The sequence below is a fragment of the Anabrus simplex genome, chromosome 1, assembly GCF_040414725.1.
Source record: "Anabrus simplex isolate iqAnaSimp1 chromosome 1, ASM4041472v1, whole genome shotgun sequence".
In the NCBI taxonomy this organism is placed as follows: Eukaryota; Metazoa; Arthropoda; class Insecta; order Orthoptera; family Tettigoniidae; genus Anabrus; species Anabrus simplex.
In genome coordinates, this window is record NC_090265.1 from 1,541,818,721 (window position 1) to 1,541,832,797 (window position 14,077).

The window sequence follows — 14,077 nt, forward strand, 5'->3', positions numbered from 1 at the left end:
CTGTACAGATTTTGGAAAAGGATCAAACACTACCCCTGGTAAACTGTTCCACTCCTTCACATCCTTCCCAATGAATGAAAATTTACCCCAATCGCTTCTGCTAAAATTCCTGGTCAGTCCTGCCGATATAATTATTTTCCAACTGAAGCCTCTCACGGATATCTCCCCATGCTTCTTCTCCTGTATAGGCTCTATATAATCCTATAAGTCTAGTTTTTTCCCTTCTCTTACTTAAAGGTTCCCAACCAAGTTCCTGTTACAAATCTTGCTGCTTACCTCTGTACACCATCTATTTCTTTCATTAGGTATTCTTGGTGAGGATCCCAAACACTGTTTGCATATTCCAATAATGGACGAACCATACTTATGTAACTTTTTTCTTTTAATTCGTTATTGCATCCTTTAAGTAGCCTCATTATGACATGTAACGACCTGTATGCTTTCCCAACAATGTCATCAACATGACCCTTCCAGTGCAAATTACTTTCAAATCTCACACCTAAGTATTTGCACTTGCCATCTTTTGGGATAACTACCTCATCCAAAGTATACTCAAATTCAGTTTTAAAGCTCCTGTTTGTAAAAGTTGTAACAGTTGATTTGCCTCCATTAACCTTCATATTATTTTCTTCAACCCATTGTTGGATAAGTTTCTTCTGAACTTCAGCTTCTGTCTCTCCCCATAAAAGCACATCATCAGCAAATACCAGGGCGTTTGGTTCACTGTCCATTTTCTTGATAGATTTGATGACCTTGTCCATTACTATTATGAACAGGAGTGGTGACAGAGCACTTCCTTGTTGGACACCTTTGTTTCAAACCATTTTGATCGTCCGTTGCCTATCTGGACACAGCTGTAGCACTTCTGATATAGCATCTTGACTTTGTCAATTAAGTACTTTGACACCTTTAGGTCTTCCAGACATTTCCCCCTGTAGGTGGGGGCGGTAGAATAACACTCACGGTATCCCCTGCCTGTCGTAAGAGGTGACTGAAAGGGGCCCCAGGTGCTCTGAACTTTGGAGCGTGGGTTAGCGACCACGGGGCTCTCAGCTGAGTCCTGGCATTGCTTCCACTTACTTGTGCCAGGCTCCTCACTTTCATCTATCCTATCCGACCTCTCTTGGTCAACTCTTGTGCTTTTCCGACCCCGACGCTATTAGGTTTGCGAGGGCTAGGGAGTCTTTCATTTTCACGCCCTTCGTGGCCCTTGTCTTCCTTTGGCCGATACCTTCATTTTTCGAAGTGTCGGACCCCTTCCATATTTTCTCTCTGATTAGTGTTATATAGAGGATGGTTGCCTAGTTGTACTTCCTCTTAAAACAATAATCACCACCACCACTCTTCCAGACATTTTCCATATCTTGTTTCGAGAAACACTATCATATGCTTTTTCAATGTCCACAAATGCAATCAGAAGATTTCTTCCGTATTCCCAGTACTTTTCTATCAGCATCTTTACTGCAAAGATAAGATCCACAGTACTTCGACCTTTCCTGAACCCGTGTTGTTCTTCCTCAAGCAAAGGTTCCACTATCTTCCTATGTCTTGTTTCTATGATCTTTTCCAGCAGCTTCAGTGAGTGTGACAACAGCGTGATGCCTCTGTAATTTCCACATTTCCGTCGGTTGCCCTTTTTGAACAGTGGGATGATGACTCCTTTACTCCAATCTTCTGGAATTTTGTTACTTTCCCAAATGGTAACAGATATCAGAGTAATAGCCAGCGAGAGCCTTGACAGTGACCATTGTCAATTAATAGCGAACCTGAGAAATTTCTATGTGCCAAATTACAGAACATTAAAATGCCAAAAATCAAAGTATGGGAACTCCAGAAAACAGATAAGTGAACTGAGTATCAGAACCAGATAAAAACCCTGTTGCCAAGACAGGGAAACACCTTGGTGAAATGAATGAGTGAGAGCAGCAATCAGGAAAAGAAATCTCTTGCGGAAAGAAAGGGATTGGGAGAAAAATTAACCGGATCTTACTAGAGACAAGGCAAAGATTAGAAATCTCGAACAGTTATACCAGAACAAGAAACTGGACGTTAAAAGAACAGTTACAGAAGGAAAGACCAAGGCACGGAATATGTTCACTCAGAAACTGGAGGAAGACAGTAGAGGCAATAAGAAACTACTGTATAGTGTTATCAGAGGTAAAAGGAAATCATTGAATACCATAAAGGTACTTGAAGATGAAAATGGAAATCTGGTTAGGACAGAAAGTGACATGAGAGAAGTCCCGAAGAAATATTTTGACCACCTACCGAATAGACTAGTTCAAGAACGAAATACAGAACTGGAAATCTGAGCCTACAATGAAGAAACTCCCATCACCTGGACAGAAACTGAGACAGCCTTAAAATCTATGCCTAAAGGAAAATCTTCAGGTGCAGATGAAATGAATGCGGAGATGAAAAAGGCAGCAAGCATCCTGGGTATACAGTGGCTGCACAGAGTACTAATTGCCATATGGACAGACAACAAAATACCTGCAGATTGGAGCAAGGGCGTTATAATTCCCCTGCTTAAGAAAGGCAGCAGACGGAAACCCACTAACTATATAGAAATAATACTGCTATCTCACGGGCTAAAAATTCTAGAGAAGATCATAGAAAGGAGATTGAGAACCATCATTGAACCACAGGGAGGAGCAATATGGATCCAGAAGTAACAGATCAACAATGGATCTAATTTTTAGCACCTGCGTGCTGATGGAAAAGTATTGGGAGAAAGGCAAGAACCTGGTCATTGTATTCCTGGATATAGAAAAGGCCTATGATAGTGTTATAAGAGATAAGATCTGGGAGTGCCTGAGGAAAAGAAATGTGCCTGAAGGACTGGTAAGGAAAATTCAGATGTTGTATAAAGACTGTACTAGATGTGTACAAATTGGGGAAGGTCGATCATCATGGTTTGAGACCAAGAGTGGAGTTCAGCAAGGAAGTGCACTGTCCCCACTACTGTTCATCACTGTTATGGACAATATAATGAAGAACGTAAAGGAAAATTTAGGTGAACTGAATGCAGCGGCCTTTCCTGATGATATCGTGAATTGGGGTGAAACAGAAGAGGAAGTACAGACCAGACTCAACATATGGAAATCCCATTTCCAGGAATATAACCTCAACATCAGTGAGACTAAGACAGTGGTGATGGCAGTCAACAGAGAAGAGCATCCAGCAAGTGTAAAACTGAGAGACCACCACCTAGAGTTTGTGGATAATTTTCTTTACCTTGGAAGTGTATGCCTAATCTCTAGTGATAATTTGGTCAGAAAATAAATTACAAACGAGTGCAAAAGGGATCAGAATTCTACCAACAAGTAAGAACACTTTTGTGGGATGACATGATTCCAAAACTGGCCAAACTGATTAAGTTTAAGCCATTAAGTGGAGATGTCATAAATGAGAAATTCCTGCATAGTGGGGAATCATTTTCAGTAAAATTTTTCTTTAAAAAAGTTTTTGCCAACCTATACCCACTTAAATATTATATTAAACTTAGCATAAAATTATACGTTGCAGTATATGGAAATCCCATTTCTAGGAATATAACCTCAACATTGCATTATTACTTGCAATTAAAAGGATTTTTCAATTCATCCAGTGTCAGTGCAAAAATTGCATATGTGCCATTTCATATTTACTCCGATTCGTAGTATTATTTGTGTTGCTTATATTAATTCATCGTTGAAGGTTATTGCAATAACCTTCGTGGACTTTTAAAAAGCTTACGACTGTATCCATAGACCTTCAGTGTTGAAAATCTTAAGAAATTCTTGGCTCCATCCAAAATTAATCAAATTGATAGAACGCACCTTGTCTGTCTGTTAGGTCATCAGTCCAGAGGCTGGTTGGATCCTCAAATAGCACCACCAAAGGTTATGCGGTTATAAGGAAACCCAAGAAACCAATGGCACCTCCAAAATGAGGCGTACTAGGCAAGATGAGGAGTGAGGTAGTTTGCCATTGCTTTCCTCACCGGGTCAGAAAGTACTATTGCAGCACGACTGACCCTATGAGCAGCACCTTTCATAACACCCAGATGCACTAGTCGTTCTCCGAATGTCATTACTCAGCACTATCCATACCCCAGCAGCTTCCATATTGTCACAGCCATGGATGTTGACTGGGACTTGGGTGGAAGCTACACTTTACTCTGGCCTGTGTCAAGAGATGAATGCAAAAGTACTGTAACCATCAAGAAATGACAGCAGGCAGGGAACTCACCTCAACCAACACTAAATCAAAAGTTAAGTTCAGAGGGGAATCCTCTGAGCCATTCATAAAATAAAATAAAAAACAGGCTTAAGACAAGGAGATTGCTTGTCACCACTGCTGTTCAACTGTGCCTTGGAATATATAATGAGGGAATGGTACAAGAGTAACCCAAAGAACATCCGAATTGGAAGATCCAAAGACAAGATAAGTTTAAATTGCCTAGGATTTGCCGATGACCTTGCTCTCTTGTCCAACAATATTCAGGAAACCAGACAACAAGTTATATCACTACAGGAAATAGCACAGAAAATTGGTCTTGGAATATCTTTTGAAAAGACAGTAATCAGATGATATAGATGTTGATTCCCATAAGGAATCTGAAATATTCGAGGACAAATATTTCAGATTCCTTATGGGAATCAACATCTATATCATCTGATGGCCAAGCAGGCATCAATTTTTAGTGATGAGACAAAGTCTCTTAGTGCATTGGCACTGCCGGTGGCTCCAGTTAGCCTACGCAGTGGCCTTCACGGTATGCACTAGCCAGCGTATTGGTAGGTGTGCTAGGTACCAACTGATGAGCCCACCCTAGCACACGAGGGCGAAACGCTGGCAACCAAGAATGAGCTAGCTGGAAAATTTATAATGTCCAATAACGGACCATTTATATTGGTATTAAGACAGTAATCATGTTTACTGACCGACCACTCGTAAACAAACTTGCCATAGGAAACCAAGAAATAAAAATTGTAGATAAATTTAAATATCTGGGAGAAATCATAACATATAACCTCAATGAAAAGCCAGCATGGCATAACAGAATAAATAAACTGACTAGAGCACAATATGTCACCAAGAATACCTACTACAAAAAGGGCCTGTCAATAGCAACAAAATTGAAACATTACAAAACAGTCACTCAATCAGAAATAACATACGCAAGCGAAACCATCTTCAAAACAACTAACACTGCACAAATAGACAAAATACTAAAGATAGAGAGAAGAATCATTAGAACGTCCATCAACAAATCATACCAAAAAGATGGACACTGGAGAGTAGCTTCTAATGAAACAGTCTACAAGGAAATAGAACCAGTAATGAGCACAATCAGGAAGAAACGCATTTCAGTTTTTGGACATCTAATCAGGACACCAGAGAACAGGTTCATGAGGAGAATAGTAGAAAAATTATGGAATAGTAAGTGCAACATTAAGTGGATTACAGAAATCAAGGAAGATATAGATGAACTACAAATTACAGTGGAAGACCTAAGAAACAAAACTGACAAAATCAAGCAACTCACAGACAAGCAAACCAGACTGCAAATCAGAATCAACAAACAGACAATAGGAAGGGTGATTTCTGATGAAGAAAGAAGGATAAGATCAGAGAGAATGAAGAAGTACTGGGCTAACAGGAAACTGAAAAATTCTTTGTATAAAGTTGGCTAGAGTGGTCCTGTGAAGGTCATAAAATGTAAATAATAATAATAATTCATCGTTGAAATGAGTAACACACAAATGAAAAATTATCAAATACTCCAAATAATAGAGACACATTCACTCAAATATCACATTTTCCTGAAATAAAATAGAAACATGTACTCACCACGTAGGCCTATAAATTGCCATTGTAGAGGGCAGCGAGTAATCCATGAGTTCATTTGTTACAATTTTGTCACCACATTACACAAAATTACACGACACTGAACACTATTTGCATTAATTATTTACACTCAATAGCTATAACAGATGGCCAAAGAAAAAATTGAAAAAACTATGTCAGGATGGTCACTGGTAGTTGCTGGCGCACAGATTGTAGAGCGGTCACCGAGTGTAGACTAGAGCTTCTCAAATTCCCCGAGTATGGAACCTGAGACTTGCTGGCATATTTGCAATGCTCATACTTCAGCTGTATGGTATAGCCTGAAGCAAGGAGAGGGGCACAAAGCAACATTGCATATTACACAACAGTACTGAGTGTCCCACCACTGGCCTTTTGCCATGCAAACAACACATCTCTTATTTGCGTGCAGTCTTGATTTTGTGGCTGGATTGAAATCTGGAAAATGTCTTCCGGAGAATCGAGTTGACATGTCAACGGGTGCGGGTCTCGCTAATCGAATTGGCAAGGCTGCATTAGGGGTAGCGTTCACATACTTCTGAAATAGTTTCTGCACAATTTGAATACAAAACTCCAGGTGAGTGAATTTACCGCCGTGTTTCTTGTATATCACGAAAGCATTGAACACTGTTGTGTCCAGTAGGTGTCTAAAAATCTTGTAGTAATATTTCTTCATTCTTTTTCTCGCCGTACTGTATGGCATGATACATTGGTCCGATAAGTCCACCCCTTCCAGTGAGTCATTGTATTCAATACATACAACCGGCTTCTCTTTGGTTTCTCCTTTCTTGTTTAGAACAGTGCACATTTTGGCGTCGTGAATACTTCTCAGCATGCAACCATCTCTCTTCTCTCACCACTTCAAGGTTATGAGTTTGTTTCTATAGGCAAAAGCCACCTCCCCTTTTTTCAACTTTTTCCCCTTGACGTCCTTGGGAGTATTTTATGTTAGATTTTAGAGTACCGACAGCATCTGTCTGAAACTCATTGAGATGATTTAAGAGTTCCGGGCTACTGTAATAATTATCTACAGTTACGAGGTATCCCTTATTTAGAAGAGGTTCGGCTAGAGCAAACACAACTTTCGAGGGCTTGATATACTGAGAAATATTTACCCCACAAACCTCATTTACTAGCTCAGTTTCCTTGCCTGTGTACCACAGGATATTCCACACATATCCTGTTTTAGCCCTACGTAATTTAAAAGATTCCATCCCGAAACAAGCTTTCTTCTTCGGCATGTACATTTTCCACCCCAAGTGACCTTTCCAAAGGAGTATACTTTCATCAATTTTAAATTTTAAATTTTGATACACGAATGTCTAAAACTGAATTCACTTTGTAGATTTTTGGGGATACTTGCCGATCGTAAGCCTCATTATCTGAGAAATGTAAAAATTTCAGGAGAAGGAAAAAAGGTTTCTCGGACATGGTCTCATAAAACATGGGCGTAGCAAGCAATTTATTACATGAAAAATAATGAGATAGCTTCGGCTTTTGAATTATACCCTGAAGAGAAAAGATCCCATATAGAAGTTTTATTTCTTCTTTGTTAGTTGGAACCCAATCCCTCTCCCTGCTTCTTCTTTTCATTTTAGCTGTTCCTATACTAGCTTGTATTGACTGCTGAGCATACAGATTAGTTTGCTGTGCAATAAGTTCCCACTGTTCATCACAATGAAATGCTCATATATTTCGCCCGGTTCTTTTTTATTTAAAAGTTTACCCTGAATTCCACTTTGGTATGTAGCTGGATATCGAGGGCTCTCCTACATCCCCTTACACCCAGTCACTAGGCGGAGTAGGAGGCAGATCGCTCTCACTTTCTGACTCGCTACTCTCATCGGAGCTCGAACTCAACACCTGTCCACGGCATCTAGGCAGCAGACCTACTCCGACAGAAGCACTCGTGCTTGGAGCATCTAATAGCTGGATAATTTCACCATTACTATCTAAACTAGAATCACTGCAACTATCTTTCTCACTGAATTTGTGAATATCGCGTATATCATCACTTGGAAGATCAACAATTCTTTTGGACATGTTCACAACAGATAGGAAACGCTACATGTAGAATTAAAACAATAAATCACAAGAGATATTTATATACCAACAAACCAGCTTATGAGAGCTGAAAACATTCACACCATGACGCGCAATACTACGCTCCACGCAGTACACTGACTGATCTTCCGCCAAGCACTACGTAGGTTGTTCTTGCGCTACACAGCTATGTAGCAGATAACAAGGGGATTCCCAGACGAGAACTGCTTAGATACACGAAGGTGAAAAAATTTCTGTCAGATGGCAGCACCTCTCGGAACATACGGAGAAAGTTTCAAATCTACCGCTTGTTTCGTAACGGAGATTAAAAAAAAAAAAAACTTTCCACACTTCACATGACGCGCGCTCACCAGCGGGCTCGCTCCGGCCGCGTCACCTGAAGCAAGCCCCACTCTACGGGTTAACAGCTATTCCATACCAATATTGACCTATGGTATTGAAGTGTGCACCCTCACAAAAAGAGATTCGTTAAGACTTCAAGCAACAGAGAGGACATTTTTTAGATCCACCATCCAGAAGACCAAGATGGACAAGTTAAGAAATGAGGAGGTGAGGAAAGAAGTCGAATTAAAGACATCCCTATTGGAGCTAATCGGCACATCCAGACTACGGTGGTAAGGGATGAGGATGGAGCCTACAACAACAGCCAGAATAAATTTGGAAAAACAGGTGGATGGGAAAAGACCTGTAGGAAGACCTGAAACCCGATGGATGGACATGATCGAGGTTGATCTAGTTACCAGAGGATGGTCAGTGGATGATGTTCTCCATGACAAGTTTTATATGGACAGGAAGAAGTGGAAGAGGCTCATTAACAGTACCCGGAAAACTGGAACTGTACAGTGATGGTGATGGAGAGTAAGAGAAGTTGAGGGAGACCAACACGGCAGTGTTTAGACTCGGTTTCTAATGATTGAAGATAAGAGGTATAGAAATGAGGCCGCAGAACTAGTTACAAATTTAGAATATAGATGGATCCAAAAGTAGGCCTGCTGCCTAGATGCCGTGGACAGGTGTTGACAGGGGCTTACAGACTGAACACTGAAGGGCGTAACAGTCTATAATGTATATATGTATGCAACGTACTGATGCTATTTACTTGTCATGGCAATAATGTAATTCATAAAATTTTAAAGCTCAAATGAACTAAGAATTTTATTGAAAATGCTTGTCCTAAAATTGTCTATTTTATGAGTCTTATTTTTAATTCTGTTAGTAATTATTATTTATATTTCCTTTGATATTCTTGTAGGCAAGTATATCAGACTGGAACATGCCCGAGAACACAGAATTGAAGGATTATGGCCGTTTGCTCAAGGATGATGAGCTTCGAATAAAAGCTCATGACGATCAAAAGATCAAAGTTAGGTAAGTGCTGAATGAAATTTGTGATAAAATATCTCACTTGAATATGCCATCTCTCAAGCAGTCATCATAAATTTCCTTTACACATTCATTTCTTTTTTCAGATATGTGTTCATATTTGACCAAGTTATGTTGATGTGTAAATCAATGAAGGTGAGCCCCACTTACTAAATCTTTTGTACAAGAGAAATATCTAACAGTTTGTATTATTCATTCTTCTCCACCGGAATGTTGCTCATAACTTTTAATTTTCAGGGTGATTTATACAGCTATCGAGAGTCTCTAAACCTCTCTGAGTACAGGGTAGAGGATCCCATCACTCGACCTGTGATGCGAAGGGATTCACGATGGAGTTATCAGTGGTACTTGATCAGGAAAACAGAGCGCACAGCATATACTATGTATGCACGAACAGAAGATCTGAAGCGCAAGTGGATTAAAGCCATTCAGGATGCACTGTAAGTTTGAATGTATGCTGTAAATGAATTTCCATTATTATATGAATTTTATTATTCTCTATTATCTTCCTATTGAAAAAATAATTGTTCTGTTATATTGAGATGATTATCTTGATAATAATTATTTGGTTAAGAGTTCAGAAATTGAGTAAATCCTCTCTGTAGGAACTTTCAAAAATTATTGAAGATGTTCTGTGTATTTCTGTCAGTGTATGGTTTTCTGAAAAGGGATACCTACTGGCCAATATACATACATTTTGTTTTGGATCCATCTATATTCTAAATTTGCTACTCAGTACTTTCTACATGTCTGACCAGGACATCCTGCTACGGTAAAGGAGTAGACTGTATATCCACTGACTCAACTATGATTAAAGTCAAAGAAATATTAATGTTTATTTTATTCCACATATTCAATACATGAAGAGTGATTTTAATTGAGAATTAAATCTTATGAAGAAAATTATAGGAACATGTTTTACCCTTTATTTAAGGGCATCTTCAGCCTTAATCCCAAACCTGAAAGATAATAACATGATTGTTCTTAATTGTAGTTTTTTTAAGATAAATTACAAATGATAAAAGTGAAGATGATGTAGGTATATGCATCAAAAGATGAGCAAGAGAGATAACAGTAGTTAAGATATTCTTATAATAAAGCCTTACAAACAGTTGTAATTTATATACTTTTTTGAATGTCCTTGCCTAAAAAAGTGGTAACAAGTTGCATATTACTAGTTCTATGAGAACACAAATTGCTGCGTAGAATCTTGTTAAACAGCGCCCTGTATTGCTTGAAGGCGTTAGAAATATGTTTGGTGCCTAAACAATTCAAACTTTGGAATAATGACAAGTTTAAATACATTTTAAAGCTAGTGATGAGACATTTCTGCCACTCTCTCAAATTACGCTATAAGGGTGAGGGAAATGTTTGATAGTAAGTAGCCACACTATAAAATTCTATGAGAACACAGTTAATTCTACTAAAAGGAGAAGGTTGTGAGCGTAAGATCAAATTAGAGCTTAAACAGTTTGATCTTTAGAATAATGACGAAGAAAAGTATTTCTGATCACTTCAAGTGGGGTTTATAATAAAATTTAAAGTTGTTACTTTGTTGTTAATCTTGTGTGAAGAGATAAGTCTGCAGTCTTCTTAAAGCACGTATGAGTGAGGAAGTGTGCTTGATGGTAAATAGCTGTGTTAATATTAGCTGGAAGTTGCGACTGTAGCTTCTTATATAGAGTCGAAAGGGAAATTTGGTTTAAAGTCTGTAACAATAGGAGATTTACGTATTAAGGAATGAAACTGAAGGAAATGTGACTTCAAAGAAAAAACCATGTGTGTAAATTCATTTACCTCTTTATTAATTATGATGTTAAAATGGTGAACATAAAGTTGAGTTAAAGAAAAAATGTTGTATGTAATTTCATTTATCTTTTCGACGGTTATGGTGTTAATCAGTTGCTATGGTAGCATTGAAATGATTGACACTAGTGCTACTCGTGTTATAACGATGTGAGAATTGGGGGAGGTGGGGGATTAGGCGGGGAGTTAAGTTTATGTGTTATTGGTTGTGGTGGGTAGTGAGAAATGAGTTTGGAGCCTAAACAGTTCAATCTTTAGAATAATGACAAAGAAAAATGTTACCGATTACTCCAAGTGGAGTTCAAATAAAATATTAAAGCTAGTAAGTAGTTAATCTTTTGTGATGAGGTATTTTTGCTGCCCTCCCAAATTACGTTGTACCGAGCTCAATAGCTGCAGTCGCTTAAGTGCGGCCAGTATCCAGTAATCGGGAGATAGTGGGTTCGAGCCCCACTGTCGGCAGCCCTGAAGATGGCTTTCCATGGTTTCCCATTTTCACACCGGGCAAATGCCGGGGCTGTACCTTAATTAATGCCACGGCCACTTCCTTCCAATTCCCAGGCCTTTCCTATCCCATCGTCGCCATAAGACATATCTGTGTCGGTGCGACGTAAAACAAATAGCAAAAAAATAATAATAAAGTTACGTTGTAGGAGCGAGGGAAATGCTTGATAGTAAGTAGCTACAACTATGAAGTTCTATGAAAACACAGTTAATTCTACTAAAAGGTGTCCTGTAAAGGATTGAGGGTGTAAGAAATCAAATTAGAGCTTAAACAGTTTGAACTTTAGAATAATGAAGAAGAAAAGATTTTCTGATCACTCCAAGTGGGCTTTAAAATAAAAATTTAAAGTTGTTAGTTTGTTAATTTCAAGAGATGAGATAAGTCTGTAGTCTTCTTAAAACACTTACAAGTGAGGAAGAGTCCTCGATGGTAAATGTTTATAAGTAGCCACAACTATAAAATTCTATGGGAACACAGTTAATTCTACTAAAAGGATTGAGAGCGTAAGAAATTAAATTAGAGCTTAAATAGTTTGAACTTTAGAATAATGATGAAGAAAAGATTTTCTGATCACTCCAAGTAGGGTTTTAAATAAAATTTAAAGTTGTTAATTTTTTGTTGATCTCGTGTGAAGAGATAAGTCTGTAGTCTTCTTAAAGCACGTACGAATGAGAAAGAGTGCTCGATGGTAAGTACCTGTGTTTGTATTAGCTGAAAGGTACGACTGGCTTCTTATATAGTGAGTCGAAAGGGAAAATATGGTTTAAAGCCTTTTAGTTGAATTAACTGTGTTCGCATAGAACTTTATAGTTGTGGCTACTTATAAACACGTCTACTTACCATCGAGCACTCTTCCTCACTTGTAAGTGCTTTAAAGCCGGGTATCGACTGCGCGTGGCAATGTTCGTTGCTTTGCCTCGCGAAGTCTATAACTTGGTGCCTCGCGCGGCAAGGTGAACACTGCCGCGCTCGAACTTGGCGCGGGTCGAGCCAAATCGGAACGGTCTTTAGTCCCGCGGCAAAGGGATTTCAGTGGGCTGTGTTCATTCAGTTGAGACGGCTGTTGAGGTGGTTCTACCACGGCAAAATGGAGAATGAAATTTGTATAGCTCTGATACAGCTGTATAACTGTAAAGAGATCTTGTGAAATCCTAAAAGTGCTAGTTATCACATCAATGATGATGATGATGATGATGATGATGATGATGATGCTTGTTTAGAGGGGCCTAACATCTAGGTCATCGGCCCCTAATAGTACGAAACGAGACGAAGTGCAATGACAATTTAAAAGTACAAAATTCAGCCACTGACCAGAATTCAAAATGTGAAGATGAAGAATGAAGGAATGAATATGTATTTAAAACAATCAGTGGATCCGACCCGCAGTGCCTCACCTGACCAGAAACAATATTACGGACCAAGGGACTGTTTCCAAAGCACAATCCTGCTGTCTAAAGGAGTTCAATATCCATGTCAACGGTACCTCATAATGGCACTTATCGCTAGTAAAGGAGAACCATAGTATTTCTCAGGTTGCGGTACTAATCAAAGGTAGCATAAACTCACGGTGTTCCAAAGATTATGGTACTACTCCCAAGTATTGTACGTCGTACAGGTAACGCAGACCTCGGGTGTTCCTCACATAAGAGCGAATCTCATAGGCAACGCAAACCCATAGTGTTCCTCACCTAGGTGTACTAAGCACGGGCGCTGGTATTCCCGTGGTGTTGCGCATGTAGTGGGTACTAATCATAGGCAACGAAGATCCACGGTGTCGCTCATAGTGTGTTACTAATCACAGGCAACGCCCAGACCTGTGGTGTTTCTCACTTAATGGTACTAATCACGGGCAACGTATGACCATGGTGTTCAGCATTTAGTGGTACTAATTACAGGTACTGGAAACCCACAGTGAACCCCTTTCTACTGCTACGAATCACAAAACTATTGAATACCTAACAGAGTGGTACTACTCGCAAGTAAAGGCGACCCATGATGTTCCCCGCATGATGGTACTAATCACAAGGAGTTTCATGGTTCTGATGCAATCATCCCTTGGTCACCCCTTTTAGTCTGCTCTTACAACGGGCAGGGGATACCGTGGGTATATTCTTCGTCTGTGTTGCCCACCCACAGGAGGTAGACAAAGAGAAAAAAGAAGAAAAAGTAAGGATCCGTCACTTCCAAAAATGAAGTAACGGACGAAGAGAGGCAAGGACCACGAAGGGGGGTGAAAATGAAAGACTCCTTAGGCCTCGAATGCCCTAATACCGTCGGGGTCTGAAAAGAACAAGAGTTAACAAAGAGAGGTTAGACAGGATAGATGAATGTTAGGAGCCTTTCACAAGTAAGTGGAAGCAATGCCAGGACTCAACTAAGGGCCCCGTGGTCGCCAACACACGCTCCTTTTAGTCGCCTCTTATGACAGGTAGGGGATACCGTGGGTGTATTCTTCATCTACGTCCC

At 39.5% G+C, this 14,077-nt stretch overlaps 1 protein-coding gene across 3 annotated transcripts in view; it reads left to right on the forward strand.

Moving 5' to 3' along the window:
• The window catches only part of Vav (Vav guanine nucleotide exchange factor), a 632,485-nt gene that overhangs the window by 378,163 nt on the left and 240,245 nt on the right, over window positions 1-14,077 (forward strand). For all 3 annotated transcript variants that reach the window (XR_010858641.2, XM_067138057.2, XM_067138058.2), the window contains exons 9-11: window positions 9,170-9,285; window positions 9,387-9,435; window positions 9,538-9,740. Coding sequence is in view for 2 of the 3 variants with exons in the window: in XM_067138057.2 (XP_066994158.1) it covers window positions 9,170-9,285; window positions 9,387-9,435; window positions 9,538-9,740 (368 nt within the window). In the remaining variant the exon portion in view is untranslated. The remainder of the gene's footprint in view (window positions 1-9,169; window positions 9,286-9,386; window positions 9,436-9,537; window positions 9,741-14,077) is intronic.